Here is a 27,269-nt window from a genome sequence, read left to right as displayed (position 1 = left end):
CTCGGGGCTTCTACGGATTTTTGCACGGCTTATAAGACTCGTTCATGCTTATAAGGAACTTTCATTGATCAATTCAATGTCCTTGATTGTGTAATCTAAAACATATTTAACTTGTTTGGAGCGGCTATTATATTTTATTTTTGCCTTTTTTTTTTCAAATTTGCAATGTCAGTCGGTGCACCCAAAATGTTTGTGGAATAGGCCATTGTGGGCCGCTTATTGAAAATTCAACAGCCACCCTTTTTCTTTGTTTGTGAATGTCAAAAGCAATCATTTCTAATTATCAATTTCACAATCATAACTTCATTTATTTGAAATATCATATCTAAAAATCTCATTATTACTATACTACAGACGACTAAAGAAGCATTCTCATTAAAAAAAAAAAAATGTCTAAAGAGGGGAATTGGTTTAAGAAGCAATTTTTTTTTTTTAGTTTGGATTTAAGAAGCAATTTAAATAAGGGTTAATACCTTAAAAAACCCCAAACTGGTACACTTGTGACAAATTTACTCCAAACTATTTTTTTGACCATGAAAAACCCTAAACCGGTACACTTGTGACAAATTTACCCCGACTAACTATAAAAAAACCATAAACTGGTACATTTATGATAAATTTACCCCAAAATAATTTATTCGACCACAAAAAATCCCAAACTGGTAAATTTGTGACTAATATACCCTCCAAAAAATTAGATTAATACCACAAAAAAATCACAAAAATTATAAACTGTGACAAACAGAGTGTAAAATCCCAAATTGATATACCGGTCAATTGTCACGTGTTATTTAACTTTATAATTTAACAAGAAAAATTAACTAAAACTAACAGAGGGTAAATGTGTCACAAGTGTACCAGTTTAGGATAAATTTGTTAAAGGTATACTAGTTTAGGGTTTTTGGTGGTCAAAAAAATAGTTTGGGGTAAATTTGTCACATGTGTACCAGTTTGGGGTTTTTCAAGGTATTAACCCTTTAAACAATGGTTAAAACCACAAAAGATTTTAAACTATGACTATTGTGATACAAGTACCTCAATATTTTCTTTGTGTTGCTAATACCCTAATCATATTTGTCGTGACGCAAATACCTATAAAAAAAACTCTGAATTTATACCAATGTGATAAATATATATTGAATATAATTGAAATAGAAGGCATATATGTGATATATAAGTTTGACTCTTTTCATGATGCAAAAAAAAAAAAAAAAAAGGTTGAGGAAATTGTATTACAGTGGACAAGTTTAGGGTTTTTTATGACACAAAAAAAGTTTAGAATATTTATGTCATAATGGTCATAATTTGGGATTTTTGTGTGGCATTTATCTATTTAAATGATTGTTAGATGAAAGATTTAAATTTCTTTCCGAAAAAGGGCGATGTCCACAGGATGAGCTAACAAATGTCTTAACAATATAAATCATACATTTATAAATTTCGTTGGATGATGCTGAAAGTGCTAGTATGAACACCTAGATGGGGGTGAATAGGTGTAAAAACATATTCTACAAAATGCAGTGAAAACCTTTACTTTTAACCTGAGTTTGAGTAACAACAGACTTTTGAAACTGAGTCTAAAGAGCAGCAGATTTTGAGCGAGATTAGACTTTAGCAGTTAAATAGAACTAAGAACAAAATAAAGAGATTCGGAGAAGAGAATAAGAATACAAGGTTTATAGTGGTTCGGCTTAGATTAAGCCTATGTCCACTCTCCCACGCTAACAGCCTTCTTGGCTGGATTCCACTATGCAATCAACAAGAGATTACAACTTTGAGTGCAAACACTTAGTAGTAGATCACACTATCTCACTAAGTCATTCTTTTGGTATTTCTCTCACGATCACAAATATTTAAGCTCACAAGAGACAAGTGTATGATCGAAGTTTGCTCAGACTTTGGAATTATAAATTCTACGCTTCATCTCTTACTTGCTCATCTGTCCTTGATCTCCTTAAATACTCCTTCACTTCCAAACTAACCGTTGGACAGTATCTCGAGGATCGTCTTCCAATCTACTCGTTGAACAGATCTGTATCATGAAGATTTGGTAGCCGTTGAGTGACAAAAGTAGAATCCCAAATTGATTCTGATCGCCCATACAAACAGAATCTCGGTTTCCATAAGTAGAGCTTCTTCGTATAGAAAGTTCTTGTCTTCAAGATCCAATTGTCAATCAATTAGATTGAGTCAATCAAATCAATCTTGATATAGAATCAAAACCAGATCACTAGCCGTTATATGTTTGGGGCTTGTGTTACGTTCTGTCGAATATGGATGTAAAGTCTAAGAGCAATAGACTTTACAATCTAAGTCTAAGTGCAATAGACTTTACAATTTGGGTCTGAACATATTATGCTTCTGAATAGATTTAGCTTTAAGGTCTAAACACAATCTGAATAGTTCAGCTTTAGCATAAAGTTTGTTTTCTGGTTCAACTTCATCACGAGTCTGTCTTCCGGTTCAGCTTCAGCATAAAGTCTGTCTTCCTGGTTCTTCATTCACGTTCAATCTGGAATTTGTCAAAGTGGGCAGACTTGATGTAGAACAAAATTTGACGATAAAGTATAGCAGTCTTCAGAATATACTTTGGACATGTGTTATGTTTAGTCTTATGGTCGTCTTTAGACTTTGATAATATTATTTATAAGTTTTATCATCTACATTGTTTATTACTTAACCATTAAATACGTTAGTAGACTTTGATTTATTTTGTCATCTTTAAAACATCATAAGATATTTTCCTAATAATCTCCCCCTTTTTTTATGATGACAAAACAATCTCTGAATATGCAGATGTGTAATCACACTTTCTAAAATATTGATAAATCAATAATCAAGTTTTAGATTTTCAAAAAATGTGATTTGAATCAAAAGACAGCAAATAATTTGAGCATAACAATATATAGAAAAATAATCACAGCTCAATATTATGCAATAAATAATATTAACCAATCAGCACATATGCATATTTATATTCTCTCCCCTTTTTTTGTCATAATCAAAAAGCGATAATAATAGAAATAGTATCACGTAGAGAATATAAAATATATCTTGCACAATTTAGAAAAATCAGCATTTACTAAGATATACAATATGGCTCACTCCGATCATATATATAAGCAAATATTCAATAAAAATCACATATGCATTATAAAATTCACTTGACCTTTTTGTCACAAAATTTAATAATATTAATAAAAGATTTGTTGATGACAAAAGGTAATAAAAGATGCACTAACTGGATTTTGTAGAACTTGGTAAGTTCTAACAAATTTACCTTTTCCTTTAATATCACAATCAATTCAAAAAGATTTTTTTTTTCCATAATTGATCAATGCTTCCCCTCAATTTGTTGCCTTTTTTAGGTGATCTCGATTCTTTTCCTTTCCTTTTGGATTCACATTATCCCCCTGTCATCATGACAATATTTGCGAATAGCACTAATTGTGGCTTGTGCACGTTGAGCAGAATATTTTTCCTTTATTTCCTTCGTAGCAACAATATCCACAACGATCATTTGTAGTTTGAAATTCGAGGTAAAAATTTATTTTCTTCAATCAAGCTCTTCTCGAATTCAACCTGCATAAACTTAACAAACTTTTTGCACTAGGAAGCTGTTATAATATCAACGTAATATATAATGGCATTTCTTTAAATAAATCGAATATTATCAAATATTTAAATTTAGAGCTACTCAATCTTTCATACAACACATAAGGGATTTCCTTAATAAGCAAGAATTTTGCACAAGGAATAGAATCTTTGAGCCTTCAAAAAATAGTACAGAATCTTCATGATTTTCAAATCTAGCTTTCCAAAATCCAAATGAAAGATTCTTTTGCAACCTACAAATTCAGATAATAATCCTTACAAAAATATCACGTAATACATTCCTCCGATTTGCGGATCAAACTTGCTAGATATAAGATATCTTCTAAGAATATAGAAAGAATATCCATAAATATGCAATAATATTTTTCAAAATCAAAGGGATTTCCTTAAGCATAAATCTCAAAATATGTTATTGATGCATTTTGCAAAAAGAAAATAGATATTTCTCACGTGCCTAAATTGCAATGCCTTATATTTATGAAAAAGATATTTGTAATATAATAAACAATCAACCAAAATTATGATAAATGCACGTAGAAATTTGTAAGGTGGAATGATAAAAAAAAAATATTCTCTTACCCATGGTATATGTTTGAAATATACCGTTGAAAAAAAATCATTACCAATCTTCACATGAGATACATTTTTGATTGCATCATGAATTGCATAGATTTACGATCAGTCTTCCATTAAAATATCTCCTGCAATCAACTCTTTTCCCATTTTAGTATCCATCAATTTGGATCCTTCCATTCCGTTAGAGTAAAATAGAAAATCTCCAAAGATAAACAAATATTCTTTCTTAATTCATCATGACAAAGTATTCAAAGAAAGAATATTATGCACAATGATATTTTGAAAAATAAATTCTCACTTAGTCATAGAACGATAAAAACATAGAGAATAAAATCCTTGAGTATCTAAGAATATTTTGCATAATTAACATCATGTAGAATCAGATTTTTACTTTGCAAAATATGACAATTTGAGAGCATAAAATCAAACCAAATAAACTCAATTATCTCTTAAGCAAAAATGATCACACGTATTATATCAAATCTCAACGCACGAATCACAAAAATAAATCACACTATTCTTTCTTCAATAAAAAAAATCAAAGAATATGATCGTTATAAAATCCGAATCAATCAAGGATATATCGAATATCAAGCATAATGAGAAACTTTAAATTGTGTACTCAAACCAAATTGAGAATAAAATATATACATTCCTTACCAAACTCTACTTCTCTTCCTTTATTTTTTGCACAAATAACTCATCTTTTCTTTGGTACCCATTTCTTCTTGGGTTCATGAGAGTTAGTAGAGTATGCTGTTTTTACCTAATCTATTTTAATAGGTCTCCAGACTTTAGGACATTCTTTCTCAAAGTGTTTCGAGTCTCCACAATTTGAACACTTTAGGGCATTTCGACCAACAGGTTTTATAAACACTTTTTGAAAATGATTTTTGTAAAATGCCTTTGGAAGTTTTTGTCTAAGTCTCTCATTGACTTTAGGAAAATCTATTAGAGAATTATTTTCCTTATTGAAACCAAGTCCCGACTTATTATAGTAAGGAACTTGTATAGAAAGGATATGCTCTAATGTTTTTGATCCATTTGAAAATCTTGTCGAAATATTTGAAAATTCATTTTTCAAAAAATCATTTTCTTTGACAAGTAAATCTCGACTTTCTTTTGTTTGTAGAAAATCTTTTTGCAAAATTTCAAACTTTTCTTTTCGAGAAAGATCATGTTGCCTAAGCCACGAATTCTCATTTTTTAGTTCGGAGATCCTTTTAAGAGAATATTTGAGATTTGAGCAAAACTCATTTATATACTTAAGAACTTTGATAGGAATTGATGAATGACTTATCTCGATTTTCTCATTAGATTCTGAGTCTCGTGTTTGAGTCAGACATTGATTCTGAGTCTGTGTTTGAGTCAGACTCAGATTCTGAATGTGCCATCAAGCATATATTTCCTTGCTCATCATCTTCTTTCATGGTTCTTTTTTGACCATTCTGCTTATATTGTCTTCTTTCATTGAATTTCTTTCCTTTTCTACTTAGCTTTTTGAATTTCTTGATCATAAAGGCAAGTTCTTCGTCGTCCATGTCATTTTCTGAATTTGTATCATCAGAATCAGCATTAGATTTAAGTGCAATGGACTTCTTACCTTCGGGATCTTCATCAACAATTTGTTTCGCTTCGTAGGATTGAAGAGTGCCAATCAATTTATCAACGGAGAGTGGCATAATCCTCCGAGTCTCCCGGATTGAGATTTTGACATGGTTCCAATCTTTTAAGAGACCTCGCAAAAGTTTGTTGACCTTCATTGGGGAAGAAATTTGCTAATCTTTATATGCTAAACCATTTACAATTTCTGTAAAATGGCTGAACATATCTCCAATCGACTCTCCTTGCTTCATCTTGAAGGATTCATATTTGCCAAGCAGAAAGTTTACTTTTGTCTCTTTTACACGATCAGTCCCTTCATATGTAACATGAAGTCTATCCCAAACTTTTTTTGCTGTTTCACATGAAGAGATTCTGTTATATTCAGTAGGAGACAAGGCACAATATAAAGAATAAATGGTTTTTGCATCAAGCGCTTCTCTTTTGGACATCTCTGCCCGAGACATAGCAACGGGGGGTTTGCTTTCTTTGTCTTTGTCATTCTTATTTGATGTAAACATAGTAGTGGGATTGATTCTTTTTTCCACAACATCCCATTGCAAGGGATCTCTGAATCTTAGAAATGCCTTCATTTTGTTCTTCCACACGTCGTATTCCTTTCCATCAAAATATGGTGGCCTGCTGTTGCTTTGCCCTTCCATAAGTCCTAGTATCAAGATACTAGCCAAAGAAGATCTTTAGCTCAAAAGTAAAAACACTTTTATGAATCGAGCGCTTGGTTCTGATACCAATTGAAAGTGCTAGTATGAACACCAAGAATGGGGGTGAATAGGTGTAAAAATAGATTCTGCAAAACGTAGTGAAAACCTTTACTTTTAACATGAGTCTAAGTAACAACAGACTTTTAAAACTGAGTCTGAAGAGCAGCAGATTTTGAGTGAGATCAAACTTTAGCAGTTAAATAGAATTAAGAACAAAATAAAGAGATTCAGGGAAGAGAATAAGAATACAAGGTTTATAGTGGTTCGGCTTAGATTAAGCCTATGTCCACTCTCCCACACTAACAGCCTTCTTGGTTGGATTCCGCTATGCAATCAACAAGAGATTACAACTTTGAGTGCAAACATTTAGTAGTATATCACACTATCTCACTAAATCACTCTTTTGATATTTCTCTTACGATCACAAATGTTTAAGCTCACAAGAGACAAGTGTATGATCGAAGTTTGCTTAGACTTCGGAATTATAATTTCTACACTCTGTCTCTTACTTGTTCATCGATCCTTGATTTCTTTAAATACTCCTCCACTTCCAACCTAGCCGTTGGATAGTATCTCGGGAATCGTCTTCCAATCTACCTATTGGACAGATCTGTATCAAGAAGATTTAGTAGCCGTTGAGTGACAAAAGTAGAATCTCAAATTGATTCTGATCGCCCATACAAACAGAATCTTGGTTTTTATAAGTAGAGCTTCTTCGTATAGAAAGTTCTTGTCTTCAAGATCCAATTGTCAATCAATTAGATTGAGTCAATCAAATCAATCTTGATGTGGAATTCAAACCAGATCACTAGCCGTTATATATTTGGAGCTTGTGTTACGTTCTGTCAAATATGGATTTAAAGTCCGAGAGCAATAGACTTTACAATATGAGTTTGAGTGCAATAGACTTTACAATTTGGGTCTAAACATATTCTGCTTATGAACAGATTTAGATTTAAAGTCTGAACACAATCTGAATAAGTTCAGCTTCAACATAAAGTTTGTCTTCTAGTTCTTCATTCACGTTCAATCTGGAATTTGTTAGAGTGGGTAGACTTCTGAGGTAGAATAGACTTTGACACTAAAGTCTGGCAGTCTTCAGAATATACTTTGGACATGTGTTACGTTCAGTCTTCTGGCCGTCTTCAGGCTTTGACAATATCATTTGCATGTTTTATCATTTGCATGGTCTATTACTTAACCATTAAATACGTTAGTAGCCTTTGATTTATTTTGTCATATTTAAAATATCATAAAGGGATTTCCCTAACAGATGCTATCATAACAACCTATCAAAAGATATGAATAATTTCGAGAAAAAAAAAAGGATTGAGATTGATATCCATTGTGGGGTGTGTATACATATATGTGTGTGTCTATATATATAATGGCGTCCAGATTTTTCGCTCGATGTATTGTGAGTCTCGAATGTTTAACTGTCCACACTTGTGATCAGGCCACGGTAGTTGCACCACCATGAGGACTTTCAACCTCTGCTCGTCCCCATCATTACGGAGTCACCTCATCCTCTCGCCATGACACCTCACTATGCCTCCTCGCCAATTCAGCCCACACGGTCACCAGTGCCACCACTGCCTCAACCCCACCGCAACAACAGCAATTCACGAACCCCGGCTGGTGTGTAACCGTGAGGAGAAGCCAATTGGCCAACAGCTTATGCCAAATCCCCCCGTGGCACAACTAGTAGAAGCGGCAAAGGAACAAAAGTCCACCGCCCTTTCCCCTCGTTTCCTATGCACCGCAACACCATCCAACGACCTCAACATGTTGCTCATTGGAGTCGACCAAGAAGGCCATGAGCGGTAGAATAGAAGCCAGCTTCCCTCGTTCTGCCTTCATCCACAACACACCCAGCAATGGCACATCTCTCCCTTGAAGTCAATACAGATCTGCTCCGTGTCATTCCCCTCAACACTCTCCCCAGGAAGCGACACCTCAATGGCAGCAACTAACGATGAAGGCTAAGGTCGGAAAAGAGAAGAACGAAGTCGCCGCTTCCTCCTGCTCTTCATCGGCCCACATCACTTCGTTTTCTCCATTGTACCTCAGTCCCACTACTGCCATTACGAAGCCAGCAACAAACTATTCTCTCCTCAGCTCAAGGCAACAGTCAACTCATCCCTCTTCAACTCAGAGCTCACATCGCTGCCGTTAGCCATGCCATCGCCCCACCGAGCCACAAATGCAGCCCTCTAGGACCCGAGGCAACTGCGTGCTATCCTATATCAATCAATTGTTGGGTTCAGAAATTTTTGACTTTTGTGATTTCAGAGACATTAGCACCTAGTCGCAAGTTTCGCAAAAAGTTATATAGTTAGAATGTTTGGAATTAGTGGGTTTGTATATGTGTCATGGAAAGGTTATATGTTGAATCTTCGTATATGCCTGGACTGAAGATACCGAAAGTTGAGCCAAAATAGGGAAGGATTGTCCAAGTTAGGTTCAGTTTTAGTCCGACCCTCAGCTTTGCAAATTTCGTACCAGCTTTTATGATGTGAGCTCCTTGGGGCATCCTTCGCAAAAGTCTTTTCTTATTGGCTGTTTTATGACATACTTTAAATTTAGATTTTTTGGACTTCGTATGGCAAAAATACATTTGAAAAACTATTGAGTATGCAATATGTTCTACTATTATTGAACCGACCTTTCCATGATTGCCATTTTTCATAGAATTTTTGGTCAATAATTTTAATGAGTGTCCTTCATGAAAGTTGTAGAGTACATCCTAAACTACCACATAAAATTTTCATAATATTTCAAAATCATTTAGCTGGCAAAACAGTGTCATTTTGAGTTCTATTATCTACCAGAATGTTCCACTGCTTCAGTCAAGTTTTCAAAAATTTATACAGTGTTGTATAAACCAAATTAGACTTTGATTCTTTCATGGAAAATATTCCTCTAGATTTGTCTATCTTATTCTATATTTTCATAAATTTTGAAGCCCATTTACTTAGACAACAATCTTAGTTTCCAGAAGCATGCTAAACACCATTATAGGGCAAGTTTAGGGACTTTGATATGGATTCTCCTTGCAATTCGTCTGATATAGGTATGGGTGAGTTTCTATTAGCCTAAGGGGGTATAATTGACTAAAGATTCGTTAGATTCATTCTTCAATTTCCTTGCTAGTAATACTGTCAATGCCATTTTTAAATTGAATTATAAAATTGTCGCTTTATGGTATAGATGTGTGACTAGAATTGCCATCGGTCCTTAGGACGACATTGTGCCAGTGATGGTAGGGATGCTTGGTGGGGTAACCTGGTTCCTTTGGATTTTTTTGGGGGGGGGGGGGTGTAACATGGTTCATGCCTTTGTGATTTTAGATGAGTGCGAGATAGGGAGTAACAGGGTTTCCTCAAGGATGGTAGCAATATTAAGGATGAGCATGGTTTGGGTGGGCGGTTCCCATCTTGGAATCGAGAGCCACCCATTGAGGATCGATTCCAAAAAAATTAGAATAGAGAGCCACCTATTGGTTCCATGGATCTAGCCAAGAACCAGACTGCCAATTGACTTCGATTCTTAGGTAGGTCCATGGAATCAATTCTCAATCTTTATAAAATTGCATTTAATATAAAATTTTCATGCTAAACCTAACTTCTATTTAGAGCACCAAAGCTTCTTCGGCCTTATATTCAGGTTGAATTGAGAGCTATTGATTTTGATTAAGGATTGAAAATTATAAAGCGGAACAAACAAAAATAATCATTAGCTAAAAATTTAATTTATTCAAAATCATGATATGGTCCTTTTAGGTTTCTCGACATCGAAACATGTGGAGAATTAGACTCCACGTTAAAAGTCTTAACCTTTATAGAAGTTAAAAATTTATCGCTTGGTCTATTTCTTTTTTTTTCAACATCTATCTAATTTAATCATAAAATGACTAAAACAAGCTGTTGGCTCTTAATTTCATATCATGAAGACAAAGTGCCACAACATTTATGGACATCTCTAATCGATTCTCTCTTTCCTCTACATTTGTTTATTTTATTTTGGTTGAAAAAGCAAGTAAATGGTTATTAGAATGAAAATAAAAGAAAAAAAGTAGGGTGTTAATCCTATTACACATTTAAGAAACAAAATTAGTCAATAATGTTCAATAACTACAAATATACATATATTTACATATATATTTGGTTGAAAAACTACAAAATAACTAAGTAATTGAGATGGAATTTCTTTTTTAAAATATATGTATACTGGTTCGATTTGGGGGCGGGCAGGCAGTTTCATGTCTAAAATCGGGAATCAAATCAATACTCATCAATTCCACTTAATTGGAATCGAGAACTAGATCAGCCCCCATGAGAACTGTTGGTTTTGGTCCGATCTAGTTCGGTTCCAAGCGGTTAAGATAGTTCCCAGTTCTTTTGTACAACCCTAAGTAGGGCTGGGTCAACCCTGAACCAACCCTGGACCAGCCCAACCCTGTCGGTCCTAGTCCGTTTCCTAGGGAGATTAGGTCGGTCTTTGGTCCTAGAATTCCTGGACCAACACTTTGTATGGGTCGGTCCTCGATCCTGAAAGTTTCGGGTTGGTCTAACTCGGACCAACCCCGACTATATATATATACTTATAATTTTTTTATATAGAGAAAATTTTAAAATAAACGGCGTCAACAATATTAAATAACTCTTTAGTGAGGAGTTCAAGTAATTTTACATTGTTATTTAATAACTTAAATTTTTAATATCTTTTACAGCGTCAATAGTCATAATCTATGAATGAGGAAAATGTTTTTGTGAGGTGTTCTTATGGCGTCCAAAAAGGTATAAATAGTTCCTTATGGCATCATTCTCTAATATTTGTTCTCTTTTGTCTTATTTGTCCTCCTAGTCTTCAATTTGCAAAAATTGAAAGAAACAGCTTCTCCACTCACCACTTCACACTTGCCTCACTCGCTTTGGGTCACTCGTGCTACTTGCTGCTCGATGCTTGCTTGGCATGTTGCTTCCCGCTCGACATTCAATGCTCATTCCGTTCGATGCTCACCTCACTTGATCCTCACCGCTTTCCTTTCTTAGTTGACCTCGCTCATCATCGAACCCATTGGGTCGGTATGGTCATCGGTTGCCATTTTAAGAAGTACAAAAAATGAAATGAAAAATTATTGGTTAGTCTTGGGTTGACCCTAAAATCGGACCAAACCCATTGGGTTAGTTCGGTTCTCAATTGCTTTTTTAAGGAGTATAAAAAATGAAATAAGAAATTATTGGTTGGTCCTGAGTTGACCTTAAAACTGAATTGAACCCATTGGGTCAATTCGATTTATCGATTGGTCCCGGGTTGATCTTGGAACCGGACCGAACCCATGAGTCAATCTGGTCCTCGGTCCCAAGCTCAATAGGGTCGGTTTTTGGTCCTAAAAATTGAGGACCAGCACTGTGTGGGTTGGTCCTAGGGTTAGGGGGCGGACTGACCCAACCCGGACTATTCTCACCCCTACCCCTAAGTAGCATGATAAATTTATATTAAAAATAGCCTTAGTACTTTTGAATTCTAATTGAGCTACTGATTACTTGTTTGGAAAAGCCATTGCTTTTATTGATCTACTATGTTAATTTTGAAAAAGGTTCTCAGGTAAGTTGATTTGAAATTGATTCCATAATCTTTATATGGAGACTTTCCTTATCAGTTCAGTGATTGGTTTATATAGTATAGACATGTGAACTTTCTACTTATTGAATTTAGGCTCATTGGTTGTTGATTTTATCATTTCAAATCAATAGAAATATGTTGATCCTTCCTGCTTCTACCTCTATTAGTTATGGGGTACCCATGGATCTCACCTAGCATTTTTCTAATTTCATGGATTCAGATTTTCCGAACATCACCTTCATCCGGTGTATAACCATTTTGTTTGTAGACATAATAGTTCTAACGGCCCCATACTCATGGGTTTCCTCGTGGTGTACGCACGAGTAGGTGGATAGCTCGTGGGGCGGATCCCACACCTAGGTGATGATGGAGATGACGATGGTGGTAGTACAGTCAACTAAGACAGGTGTAGGAAGGTGAAGCAACATTTTTGGATTATGGGACGACTTTTGGGCATACTAGTATTGGAGGATAGGTGACTAGACATGTACAAAACTGTCTCAAGGTCAGGATGGTATCATGGGTTATGATTGATGTAGTTCCGAATGATCAATTTTTGAAATCCCCATTATAAGTATACTGACATTGTCACATAACATAAATAAATAAGGAAATGAAATTTGTTAGCTCGGTTTATAATTCCGCATGCTTATTTTGAATGTCGTATGTCCTAGGTGGTTATTGATCCAAATACGCTTTTGCATGCTTAAAGTGAAAAAGATTTTAATAATCGCGTCACGATATATATGTTCTCTTTTTAAATTAATCACAAGTCAAAATGCGTTGGGAAGAACCCCTCTGACCCTAAAGTTGCCGCATATTCCGCTATTAAGCGACAATGGAATCTAGATAAAAGATTATGTCCATCCTTATCTTTGTCTTTATCTTCATCACTTAAATAAGACATTCCACAAACCAAACAAAAAAGTCTGTTCCCCTACCCCAATTTCACATCATCCTTTACTTCCCACTTTTTGCAAATCTCCAAATTATAAAATCTATCGTTTGATAAAGCTTTTTCAAAGTAAACGTGATGACGATGTGTTTATGTAATCGGGATGATGTGACAAGTAGAATAATATACCCACAATGACATTACATGCATGCTAAATCAATAGTCTAATCCCAACAAGAAAAAAATTCATACTATCTTACATCATATCATGATTTTGAGATACTATGAATCTCTAGTCAACTTGTATTATAAAAACATTTTTTGATTTCCAATTTGTCCACGGGACTGCAATGATAAGCCACTGTACATACATGCGTATTGAGTAGTAATAGCTGGGGTTACGTTTAGTCATTCGGATTTTTAATAAAGATAAAATTTGGTAGGATATGATATGAAATTCAATGATTTTGCTATATCTTATGTGATTGCAATAATAAAAATCAAATATATTTACATTATATCATATACATTAATTGGTATAAATGATAAATTAATATAGATAAACCAAAAATTTTATAAATAGAGATATGATAAAAGCTTCTATTTATTTCTAGGGTTAATACTTTGAAAATCCCCAAACTGGTATACTTGTGACAAATCTATTTCAAACTAATTTTTGATAATGAAAACCTCAAACTAGTACTTCGTGACAAATTTATTCCAACTAGTCATAAAAAATCCTAAATTGATACACTTGTGACAAATTTGCCGCAAACTAATTTATTCGACCACAAAAACCTCAAACTAGTATATTTGTGACAAAAATGCCATTTGTTAAATTAGATTAATACAAAAAAATAAAAAAATTTGTATAATCTGTAACAAACGGAGAGTAAAATCTCAAATTTGTACACCTATCAACTATCACGTGTCATTTAATTTAGTAATTTGACAGTAAAATTTTACGGAAATTAATAGAGGGTTTTGTCAAAGGTGCACCAATTTGGAGTTTTTTGTGGTAAAAAAAATAGTTTTGAGTAAATTTATCACATATGTATCGCTTGAGATTTTTCAGGGTATTAACCATTATTTCTATTTATTTATTTATTTTCACTCTTTTTTAATTAATTTCTTCCCCTTCCATCATTCTCCAGCAAAATTATATTAAATAGTAAATTGTACTAATATACCTAAAATGCGAAAATACATAAAAAAATCTAATAAAATATATTATATTTTATATTGAATTTATATAATAAAATATAACTGAATTGAAATGTATAAATATGAATAAGATTAAATTAAAATAACTAAATTGTTATTTTGAATTTGTTATATTAGAATTCAAACATTTTTTTATATTGAAATACAACTTTAATTTTGTTGATTTAAGAAGATTGTTATTCGAGAAAAATAACTTTTCAATCATAAACATTGGAAATCCTATTTATTTTTATCCCACCCCTATAAGATAATTGTATTTGGTTTATATTCTTCTTATATTTGACTTTATCTTGTCTCGAGTAAGTATCAAATATAAAACATCATATCCAAAATTTTATTCTGATTGCCAAGCAGAGCCTAAAATATAATATTGAGCAACTGGCGTGAAGCTCTTATGATGACATTTGGAAGAGTAGTTACATTGGCAACACCTCCCCACCCTTTTTTATCTACAAAAAGGAAAAAAAAAACTGAGAGTCGGCATAAATGAATCGCACCATAATAATGGTAAGCCTTGAGGAACTGTCCCTTCTTTTTTTCTATTTTTGTATTGAATTTGGCCAAATTGGATCTACCCCACTTAAAAAGAGTATTGACGTCCAAGCTTTCAAATGCTCTACCAGTCAACCTTCCAATCCATATTAAAAAGGCTAAACTTAGCATTTCAAATCACTTCAAGCCAAGCCATACGCACGCACAAAAAACCAAATCCCCCTCGATACTCACACATACCCAACACCATGAGCGGCGTAGAACTAGTAGCCCCGCCTTCCGCCACCGTTGCCAACTTGAGAAAGCCGGTGGCCCTGAACGATGTGGACGACACAGAGGATGACCTCTTGCCCATCGAGCAAGTCCGGCTTATCGTGACCAACACCGACGACCCGACCCTGCCTGTGTGGACCTTTCGAATGTGGTTCCTGGGGGTGCTCTCGTGCGCCCTCCTCTCTTTCCTCAACCAGTTCTTCTCATACCGGACCGAGCCCCTCATCATAACCCAGATCACAGTGCAGGTGGCAACCCTACCCATCGGGCGGTTCATGGCGGCCGTGCTCCCCACGGCGGAGTTCTGTATCCCTGGACTCGGGCCGAGGATGTTCTCGCTCAACCCAGGGCCGTTCAACATGAAGGAGCACGTGCTCATCTCCATCTTTGCCAATGCCGGGAGCGCGTTCGGGTCGGGGACGGCCTACGCGGTGGGCATCGTCAACATAATCAAGGCCTTCTATCTCCGGAGCATCTCCTTCTTCGTCGGTTGGCTTCTCATAATCACTACCCAGGTACTTTTCCCATAGTTAAAAGGACTTGGCCTTTTTAATCGAGAGTTTTGATAGTTCTCTTTCTTTTGCTTTTTTGCATGAATAGATCCTTTATTTTATTTTATAAAAATTTCAAATAAAGACCCGAGATGCCTTATTTTTTCAAATAAGAACATAAGATGGACAATGTTTCAAATAAGAGTTTGAAGTAACTATATCAGAAACTATATCAGTCTAAAAAAAAGGCATGAAACAATTATGGTTATTTCAAATAATAGTTTAACCTTGCCGTCCAACAAAAAATTATGACCGATCTGATATATTTTCATTCAAACACGATTTAAATTTAATTAGATTTAAAAATTTATTTAAAAAAAAGCAAGTATTTTTCTTTTTAAGTTTTTTATGAATTTTCTTTTTTGAAAAGAAAAAATATAAAAAGAAAAAATATAAAAATACAAAAGACAAAACTGCCCTCACCAGCCAATGAGTCCAAGCTTTTCTTTGAGACTGATATGACTATTTTATGTCCTTATTTGAAATAATGTCTATTTCAAGTTCTTATATAAAAAAAAAAAATGGCATTTTGGGCTTTTTTAAAATAAAAAATGTCCACTTTAGATACTTATTTAGAATTTTTATTTTATTTTATTAACTTTTGATTCTTACAAAGTGACCCTTTTTCTGAGAATTCCCAGCAAGTCAGGTGACTTGTAGTAAGTTGCCCACGGGACTCTATAATTGGAAAAATTTCAACAATAATTATTTTATGCAGTTAGCTTTAAAGAGGAAGGAAGCGAAAGGAATATTATAATACATATATTACGTCATTGACAAGTAATTAATTTATTAACTACGTATTTTTTGGTTAAATTTCATGACTAAAAAGAGATAATTTGCTAGTGGTGGGCACATGGAATGGTCTGTCATGGAAAAACTTTCTCAATTTATATTAGTTGGATGAGATGAGATGAGATTGAGGTCACATTCTAATCGCCAGCTGATGAAGAGCACTTAAACAAACACAGGCTTATATTCTAAGCCTCAGAATTGCCTAAAATTACTAGGAAGCGAAACTTATCTAAACTGTAAAAATCCAAAAGTATCTAGAGATGGTCCTAACATATGAATTCCCATTAGCATAAAGTATTCCTGACATAATTCTATTTGTACTTTGTATTAAAAAAATCATAACAAATATCGTTGTCTTTTGCACGGTACTAATTTTGTTGATGTAACTTATCAATCAATCACATAATTGTTATAACTTTTAAATCAATCAATTGAGTGATATAACTTTTAAAAGACGTTCTCAACAAGTGATTGGAAATCAAATGCCCCGCATCAGATTTTTCGGTAAGGTAAATTGTGGATATTGCTTGAATTAATATTTTTGAAAAGTTATGTCACCTGATTGATTGATGAAAAAGACATGGTATCCAAATGATCATTGTATATAAATTGTGACATTTATTGTATGTTAACTTTTATTATGTACTATTTAATGCTCATTTCAACTCGAGATTGCAAAACACCTGGGTTTTACATTTTAGAGCTGAAGAAACTTGATGTAATACAAGAGCCCAAAAAAGATTGTATGTTTTCTCCGATATATATCTCAGTTACAAAGTACAGAATTTTCAAAGTAGAGAATGCTAATGATGTGAGGAGAAGAGGAGTGCAGGTGCTGGGATACGGATGGGCGGGGCTGCTGAGGAAGTACGCGGTGGAGCCTGCTCACATGTGGTGGCCAAGCACTCTCGTTCAAGTCTCCCTCTTCCGGTTAGTAATTCATCATTTATTTTTATTTTTTATTTTATTTAAAAAAATTGCACAAAAACACCCTTTCTCCAACAGATAATTAATAATGTTTGCCGCTCGAAATTAAGAAATTCTCTCTACCATCGATTTAGTCAATTCTTCACTTTTAAATTTTGATCTAAAGGATGAATTGGGTCAATCATCTCCTGTAAACTAAATGGATCTCTGTGATGGCAGAAAAGAAACCAAAAGTAACAACTATTCTTTATAATAATAATAATTAAGAGATATCTATCTTAACAATAACCGACGTCATATGCACATTCAAACAAAGGGAGAAATTTGTTTCTGTAGTATGAAATTTATTTTTGTGCCAAGAGGGTGCTAGCTAGCCTCACAAGAGAAACCCATGATGTCGAGTTTGTAAATTTTTATTCTGAAAAGCTACGTAAAACCTTCCGTCACATTTTCATCTCATCTTTCTTTTTCTCCCTCATCATTTAAAAAGGGGAGGAAAAAGCTAAGTTGTAGGAGCACATACTAGCCACAACTTGGACATTTGTCTCCGCAGTGCCCATCCAATTGTCTTCTCAGATATCTTAAGCGTGCATTTGCGACTTGTTATTTTCCAACATGCGTGAGTTCAAAACGAAGGATGGATGTAGAATTCAAATATAAGGCATGGGTTACCATGCACGTGGAAGCTGTCGGCATGTGCGGCCCCAGCAGCCCTGGTCCTTTTTCTTTCTAAAATTATATTCTACATATTATCTTTATAATTAAGCAGCCATTTATTAAATAAGTATACAAGGGAAGCCCACGGTTAAAGACCACCTAAAGCGGATAGAAAGAAGAAAATCCACCGGACTATAATGAACAGTATCTATAGATCATAGTAGAATACAAATTGTTCGGGTTAGAGGGTCACTCTGGTCCGGTTCGTCCTGGCCTGGTCCGGCGATATGATCCGAGCCACTCCAGTGATCGGAAGATACTAATCAGTACGACACGAGATCCGTCAATTTCCATTGTATGAGGAGGCTTGTGTCATGGTGTGAGTACACTGGCGGGTGCAGGAACTTGGCTTCGAAGGGTCGGATTACAAAAATGTAGCTCGAAGGGGAGGTTGAAAAAGATAGTTTCAAGAGGAATTTAGTTAGATCATGATATATATGTTTTCACAACATTTACATCTTAAGTTTAACTTGTTACAGAGCGTGCGGCAGCAACTTTTGCCGGCCTCTCCGCTTTGACATTGCATTGGGGCTATATATACTCACACATATATTATATTAGGGAAAATTTCAAATAAGAGTTTGAGTGAAACTTATTTTAAATATGGAGTTAAAGTGTTCTCATTTTTCAAATAAGAGCATAAAGTGAAGAGGCTTGAAATGACCATATCAATCTTAAAGAATTGCCTAACTCATTGGCTATTTTTTTCCTTTAATTTTTTGAATTTTTTTCCTATTGTCTTTTTTGTATTAGATGACAAAATAAATTTCAAGAAAATGGAAGGGGAAGGGAAAACGATGAGGGCTTGCAACCCTCAACACCGCCACCCCACCATCACCGAGAAGGGCCAACAATGGTGGGGATGGTTAGCCAATGGAGGGTCGCTAGCCCTCACCTAAATTTGACCAAGGGCCACCACTAGCAAGGGTCAGTCACAAGTGTTGGTCGTCACTTGTGGTCTAGCTGGTGCCGAACAACTCGCCAACCCTTCGTCAACCATCTCCACCATCACCGACGCTTGCGGTCTAGATGGTGGGGTGATGGCGAGGTCTAAGCCCTTGCTTGATTTCATTCCTTTTTTTAAAAGAAAATTAATTTATTGTTAATATTTTTAGATAATATTTAAAATTTTATTGGACGAAAATGCCTTTGACTGGCCAACGAGTCAAATCTTCATTTGAAATTGTCATGGTTACTTTAAGTCCTTCTTAATAATTTTCCCTATATATTCTATGTCTAACGATGGTTTATTGAATATAATAAGAAGAGTTGTCCATGCGTAAGCGACAGGGAATACTTCGCCTGACTCACTCAATTCATGTTCAAAGTCAACCCTCGATTCGAACACCCAATGACGTGGGTGGTCCTGAACCGAGCATAGATTCTGCCGTAGATTCATCCTCCCGTCTGAATTCCAAACATAAAAGCATTCACATCGCAACTTCATCTTTAGGTGCTACCAAGATCTCGAGGATAATTACTGAATTAGTCTTAAATCTATTATGCGAAATGTTAATTCAGTTAAACTTTTTCAATATTGTCGATATGGTCCAAAAATTGCTGTGTGGAACTCCAATGTTGTTGGTCGTTCTGCTTGACATGCTAAGATGGACAGCGGCAATCAACAGGAGGACATCGTTGGGGTTTTGTGAGAAGATTCAAAACTAATTTGACAAAATTGCAAAGTCTAACTAAATTGGTTGAAATTATGATTTTCCCTTGAAGATTTCTTATTGAATTGGCATCCTATTATAATACATGAACATATCATTTAGGTGGATATCCTTAGCTAGCTTTTACTTATGATTGACTTTATTACTGAATTTCGTAACCTTCGACAGTTCTTCTTTCTTATACCAATTAATTACTTAATTGTCCCTTTATTAATTGATCATTCTCTTTGAAATGTTCCATCTGGAGTCACAACAAATCAAAGATTTCTGTGAACATGGTTGCATGCATTGACTAAAATGCATATTGCGCCACTGAAGTTTCTATAGCTGTCACGAAAGGTCTGATAAGATCATACCAGCAGCAATTTCTACTTCAGCGAGGAAATTAAGGAGTGTTTCGCTCTCAAAATGCGACTAAAACAGGATGTCGATGCGGGAAGCTCGTCGTGGAAATTGTATCGGGCCACCTTAGGAGATAGTTAGGCCTAGAGAGTATCTAACCCCTGATCAACGTTGGCGGCAAGAAATCCGTCCCATAACAATAGCGGTAAGACAAGATCTTGAGTTAGAGCCGAGTAGGATGTCGATCTGATGGATAAGCGTAAGCCGATTGGCAGCAATTAGGAACAACAAGATGGAGCGAAAGAATCAAAACACCGTTCATAAGTACAGATAACCATGTCCATTGTCGAAGCTTTCCGTTCTCTAAGGAAAAGATGACCACACTCCAAGGGACATTTTGACATAATGGGCTTCAGAAGTTTATAATTCGATTATGAAGTTTCTTGAGTATCTGTATGATCCAAATTCAGTACCTGTGAAGTGTTTGATCGCCATATCATAATGAAATGTGTTGTCAATAGGCTTATTGGTACTTTCCAAGGTTGCATTTGCCAACGATAAGCTGAATGTGCAAAAATAATCATGTTCAGCAGATTGTCTGTCATCTGAAATTGGTATGTAATATGAATTTCGCAGGGCCTTGCATGAGAAAGATGAACGACGCATGTCGCGGGCAAAATTCTTCATAATAGCCTTGATATGCAGCTTCTCGTGGTACGTCATCCCAGGCTACCTCTTCTCGACGCTCGGAAACATATCCTGGATTTGCTGGATCTTCTCCAAGTCAGTCACAGCTCAGCAGATTGGGTCCGGGATGAAAGGGCTCGGGCTTGGAGCACTGACCCTCGATTGGACTGTGGTCGTGTCCTTCTTATCCAGCCCTCTCGTAAGCCCGTTCTTCGCCATAATGAACATCTTCGCGGGGTACACATTAATGGTGTATGTTGCCATCCCGTTAGCATATTGGGGATTCAATTTGTATGGTGCGGATAGATTTCCCATCTTCTCATCGAACTTATTCACGAAACAAGGCCAGCCGTACAACATCACGGCCATCGTGAACAGCAACTTCGAGCTGGATAAGACCAAATATGAGGAGCAAGGACGGATTCATCTGAGCATGCTCTTTGCTTTCACCTACGGGGTCGGTTTTGCCACCATCGCTTCCACACTGACCCATGTCGGCTTCTTCTATGGAAGGTACTAATTACATCTTGATCTGATTAAGTCTCTGGATCCTGGCTTTTGTCCTCTGATATGGATGAAATAGATTCTGAAATGTTGCTTGCTCGGACAATGGGGACAGAGAAATATATGAGCGGTATCGTGCCTCATACAAGGGGAAGGAAGACATTCACACGAGATTGATGAGAAGATACAAGGACATCCCTTCGTGGTGGTTTTATTTGTTGCTGGTTCTAACTGTCGCAGTGTCTCTCGCGCTCTGCATATTCTTGAACAAGCAGGTCCAAATGCCGTGGTGGGGACTTCTCTTTGCCAGCGCCCTGGCATTTATCTTCACTCTTCCAATCAGTATAATCACTGCGACGACGAATCAGGTCATGTCTGCTGACCAAAAAAAAGAAAAACGAACAAGTCTTATTGCTTTGCATCATTGGTACCTTATAATATTGACACCGATTCTCAATATGACCTTCGTTTACAGACGCCAGGATTGAACATTATTACAGAATATATCATGGGGGTGATATATCCGGGTCATCCGATAGCCAATGTGTGCTTCAAGACCTACGGCTACATGAGCATGGCCCAGGCTGTGTCCTTCCTCAGTGACTTCAAGCTTGGACATTACATGAAGATCCCTCCAAGATCCATGTTCTTAGTTCAGGTACATTCTGTTGCTTCCTTATGACTAAAAATCTTGGATTGCTGGAAGTATTTTGGCTGGTTGTTGGAATTTAAAACCCACCATGGTTGATGCAGTTCATTGGCACGATCATTGCGGGGACCGTCAACATGGCCGTGGAATGGTGGCTGCTCAACTCCATCACCAACATATGCCAGGATCAGCTCCTGCCGCCGGACAGCCCCTGGACGTGCCCGGGTGACAGGGTATTCTTTGACGCCTCTGTGATATGGGGCTTGGTGGGGCCCAAGCGCATCTTTGGAGTCCAAGGGAACTACCAGGCCATGAACTGGTTCTTCCTCGGCGGCGCAGTAGGCCCTTTCCTAGTCTGGTTGCTGCACAAGGCATTCCCGGACAAATCCTGGATCCCGCTGATCAACCTCCCGGTGCTCCTTGGGGCGACGGGTGACATGCCACCCGCCACACCATTGAACTACAGTGCGTGGGTACTCGTGGGGACAATATTCAATTTCTTTGTCTTCCGTTACCGGAAGAAGTGGTGGCAGAGGTACAACTATGTACTCTCTGCAGCAATGGACGCGGGAGTGGCGTTCATGGGGGTGCTTTTGTACTTTTGTCTAGGAATGGAGAACAGAGGACTGAATTGGTGGGGAACGGGTGGCGAGCATTGTGACTTGGCGAGTTGTCCAACCGCCAAAGGGATGTCTGTGGATGGATGTCCAACGAAATAATGTGAATTCATTGGAAAAGTCCACAACGACTACAACTGGAAAAGTTTTAAGCTAATAAAGTCTGATTACAGGAAATGTAGATGCTTGATGTACTTCGTTTTCCTCTCATGTTACCAAAATTGTGGATTTGTTCGTTTGCATTAGTCATTGTATTATGATGAATGGTTTCAGTAAAGTACTTCGCTTGGAGATACAGAGAAGAGGGTCACGATTGATTATAGCTGAAGTAATCAAGCTGTCATCAGAAGCCACGGTCACGTTCTCTATTTGCAATGATTTTATTCCTCAACTCGGGGCTTCTACGGATTTTTGCACGCCTTATAAGACTCATTCATGCTTATAAGGAACTTTCATTGATCAATTCAATGTCCGAGGCCACTTCTGAGATGTGCCTATGTAACCGGAACAACAGAATGTCGATACAGTACCAAGCTTCGTTGCAATAAAAATTTCGAAAAAATGTGTAAAGTAGAATGAACTTGACAACTCCCTGATGAAGAATGATGACAAAGCAGCAGTTGCTCAATAACATCTCCAATGGTTTCACTGCTTACGTAAGGCTCAGCAATTGATTATTTGTCTTTCAAAGAGATTGCTCAACAAAGTGGAGGTCTAATCATACAAAACAAACTCTAATGTATATGCCATCCTCGAAATTCAAAAGTAAATGTCTTAAGAAAATAGCCAAAATTGTACACCTTATAGGACGGGTCAGAGAAGTTCCTAACCTCCTTCAGTTGTTTCCCATTCAAAATGCAACAAGCATTAATATTGGAAAAATGGCACATCACAACATTTGATTAATCATACCTTGGATATATATATCTTACACAATCACTTGGAGGTTGAGTTTGAATTTTCGAACAAGCAAACTTGTCTGGTCACGAATATGTAGGAAAGATAACCACAAGGTATTGACGCCATGTACTAAACTTGAAATACAAACAAATCTTGGCAACACCCATAAAGATTGTACATGATATCTACTACCATCGTATAATTCTATTTAATTAGTATCTTATTCTGAACAAGTATGCAAGTGTATAGTTTCTTTCTTACTCAAGCAGACTAGGATGTATCCTCAGAATTTGCGTGAGAACTTTAGTAGTTGATGGAGAGATTGGCGGTTCAATCATTTAGGAATAAACACGAGCAGATGGAGGGTAGATCCAATAAAAGGAATAAATTCAGTCAATTTCAATGCAAAAATCACAAAAAAAAAAAAAAAAAAAAAGAATACTAGAATTGTCAACTCTATAAATATGCTCAATCAGGTGGTGGGAAGATTCAATAAGAGAACAAATTCAGTCAACCCCAAGGCAAAATTCGCAAAAGGAATGGGTTGCCCCCTGCTACGAATATACACAAACAGGTAGTGGGCAGATTCAATAGCTGAATCTATCAACAAGAACATAACCCTAATCACTTTAATCAGCTTTGAACAATCAATAACATGCCCCCCGTCGGGCTTATTCAAGCGTACGCAGGAAATAAGCCGTTCATCCACTTTATCCAAGCGAGTAAAGTGGAAGCTGTCATCAAATGCAGTCCTTATACAGAATGAGGAAAGGACAGAAAAGAGAGATCTACAAACTTTTTGGTAACTCTCTTATAGAACTATAAGCCAGGTCATTTACAAGCTTTTATTTGCTTTTCTTGCCCGCCTTTAATTTACCAACAATTATATGAAATCATCTACTTTGATTTGAATGTTATTTTTCTCCAATTAACTTATCAATTAGCATTGGGTTGCCGGCTTTCTTTTGGGTTGCTTATAAAAAATACGTCTTTTAAGTTTATCGATTTTTCTGTTGAGTTAAGATTTTTATTTGTCCGGCTTGTCAACTTCTTAATTTACCGGCTCCTTTCGGAAATCACTAATCTCTATTGGAGAAATTACCAACTTTCTCTAATTAAATTGCCAACTATTTGCCGTTACAAACCGTTATTTGGATCAATTGAAAATATTTATTTGATTTATTAAAATATCAAATTTTCTTATCTAAGAACTGGAAAAAAAAAGGTTCTTTCAACTTTTACAGACTTTTATTTTTGTTTTTTTATTAATGACTTAAATTTACCAACTATTATAAACTTATCAACCTTATTTACGTGATTCACAAACTTTTCTCCATTGAACTCAGATCTGACATGCTTTCCAACATTAATAAGTTTTTTTTTTTTTTTTTATATTTTTTAAGTTAACCGACTTTTATATCTTTATTGCTTTGTTACTGACTTTTCTATTAACTTGCAACTTTTACTTGCCTTACAGACTTCATTCAACGTATGACTCTTTTTTTCTTTAATTATCAAACTCAATCAGAATGATTAGTAACTTTTCTCTTATCAAATCATTAATTAGTTTAGCTCTACCAATACTTTCTTGTACTTACCAACATCAATCAAACTAAGATATTTCAAGGATACTTTTAAGAAATACACACACATGATGACACCTAATTTTGGCAATTCTAAGAAATAAAAATCAAAATCGCATCAGAAAGGGAAAAATCATTATGCATGAAAGTAAATGCGGAAGCAATTCCTGGTCAAGGATTAAGATTTAGGAAATCAGGTAAATAAAGAGCAAGAATTTTTATGAAATGGAAGGAATCGAAGTAAGATCGAGCTGATTGTGAAATCACGCTCCGATATACATCCATGAATTAATACAACAAAAGATGGAAATTCGAAAATTGCCATGGAAAGCGGCCGTCTGGAATCATCATAAAAGAGAGCCACAATTTTCGTGACAAACGGTGGGCAAGAATTGAGGACAAAAATTTCGGGTGGAAAAAAATTCGTGCAAAGGGGGAAAATGTCGGAACAAAAGCGTGAGAAAAAAAAAAAGGAAGCGTAAGAGAGTGTTGAAGCAAAAAAAAAAAACAAAAGAACAAAAGGAAAGGGGACTTTTCCCTCGTTCATTTGGGGAAAAGTTCAAAAGAAAAGAAAGAAGAGAGGAACAGCGGAGACGTGAGGGGACGTGAGGTAGAGATAGAGAGAAAAAGAAAGAAAAGAAAGAAAAGGAAAACGAAAAACAGAAGAAGAGAGAAGAAGAACAGGTCTTCTTCTGCCGTCGCCCCTGTTGCCGTGCCTATCGCTGACGCTCGCCCCTGCGCCGACGCCATCTTCGTCCGAGCACCAGCACCACCTTCGCTCGGGCGCCCGCGCCTTTGGCCATCTGCCACTGCAGCCCACGCTGCTGCCGCACCTTCGCCTGTCCCTTCCGCTCGGAGCCCGACGTCACCGCGCCTCTGCAACCCGCGACCCAGCGCTCAACGCCGCCCCTGCCTTCGTCGGTGGTCTGCCTCTGCTCAGCCCTGCAGCAACCAACCCGCCGCCGCTGCTTCTGTTGTCTGTTTCCCTTGCTGGTCGCCACCAGCGACGTCAGCACCTCCACGCCGTCGCCGCCACCCAGCCTTCGCCCGAGCACCAGCAGCACCGTTGCCGCCTGCGCCACCGTCCCCAGCCCCGGCACAAATCGTTGGTCATAAATCCTGCGCGAAAGGTAGTCTTTTTCGTAGTTTTTTTTTTTTAAAGTTTCGTTATTATTTAAATTGGAAATGAATATTGTAGGCATTATCCATAGGGATTTGCTCAAAATTATTGTAATTATTAATTTGATCCGTAAAACGTCGGATCTTTTTCTAATTATATTAATTTTTTGGGCATTTTGATAGTGTTTTAGTTATTAAATCATTATACTTATTAATTTGATCCGTAAGACTTCAGATTAAATTTTTAATTATTTTGAACTTTCTTATATGTTGTGATGTTTAGGGTTAAAATAAAAATTAATTTAATCCGTAAGACAACGGATTATTTTTTCAATTATTTTAATCATTCATTTGATGAATATCTTGATTGTTTAGATATAATATTTATCGATAATTGCTTGTCTTGGAAAATCACTAAAAAATATAAAAATAAAAAATAAAATATTGCATCACAATATGTTGGTTTCGTAAATTATGATTCATTTTTAGATTGCACGTTCAGGTAATTTTTTGAACATATTAGGATTAGATTTAAATAATTTTCTTTTTTAGAAAATGTCTTAGATAATGTTTGCACATTTTAATAATCTCATTTTTTTTAATAAAAAAATAGTTTTCTAAGATAGGATAGGGTTTAAAACAAATTAATCCCTAAACTAGGTTAGAAAATTATTCATTTTAGATAATTTAATTAGTTTTTTATTATGAATTTTAATTAAAAAATACAAAATATTAGGTGCATGTCAAATAGTCTGCATGTTAGATTCATTTAATTAGAAGTTGCTTGTTAATAAAATTAGGCCATATAGTTAAAGTGCACGTTTTATAGTAAAGTTATAATATCAAAATAAAAGAAAACCCAAAAAAATTTCTTACTTTGTGCAAATTTTTTTTTTATGCAATTTATTTGATTCGTTAAGTGTTTAATAATGGTTGAGCATCTGTGTGATCACCATATCTGCATGATAGTGATTTAGGTTAAAATAGATCTATGCTGCCTGCAAAAATTATTTTTGGAAAAAAAAATTGTATTGAAAGGGCATTAGAAAAGTCTAGTATAACAAAGTCTTCATACCCAAAGTCTCTGGTTAGTAGGAGTAAAATAATTCTTCCATTATTTTATTTAGGTGTCTAATCGACCTACCATAAATTGATTAGTGTCGACTCTTAGATAAAAT

General features: G+C 35.9%; 1 protein-coding gene across 1 annotated transcript; it reads left to right on the top strand.

Annotated features, from left to right (window-relative positions):
- Nucleotides 1-15,002: 15,002 nt before the first annotated feature.
- LOC120295968 (oligopeptide transporter 4-like) lies at nt 15,003-22,591 on the top strand. The gene is made up of 6 exons (XM_039317601.1): nt 15,003-15,542; nt 17,206-17,303; nt 20,669-21,232; nt 21,339-21,591; nt 21,699-21,881; nt 21,977-22,591. Exons 1-6 carry the CDS (start codon nt 15,003-15,005, stop codon nt 22,589-22,591), a joined length of 2,253 nt encoding a protein of 750 aa, XP_039173535.1.
- The last annotated feature ends 4,678 nt before the right edge of the window (nt 22,592-27,269 follow it).

The sequence above is a fragment of the Eucalyptus grandis genome, chromosome 7 (assembly GCF_016545825.1).
Source record: "Eucalyptus grandis isolate ANBG69807.140 chromosome 7, ASM1654582v1, whole genome shotgun sequence".
NCBI lineage: Eukaryota > Viridiplantae > Streptophyta > Magnoliopsida > Myrtales > Myrtaceae > Eucalyptus > Eucalyptus grandis.
The sequence above is the reverse complement of the archived record's forward strand: the minus strand, read 5'-3'. Positions and strand labels throughout refer to the sequence as shown.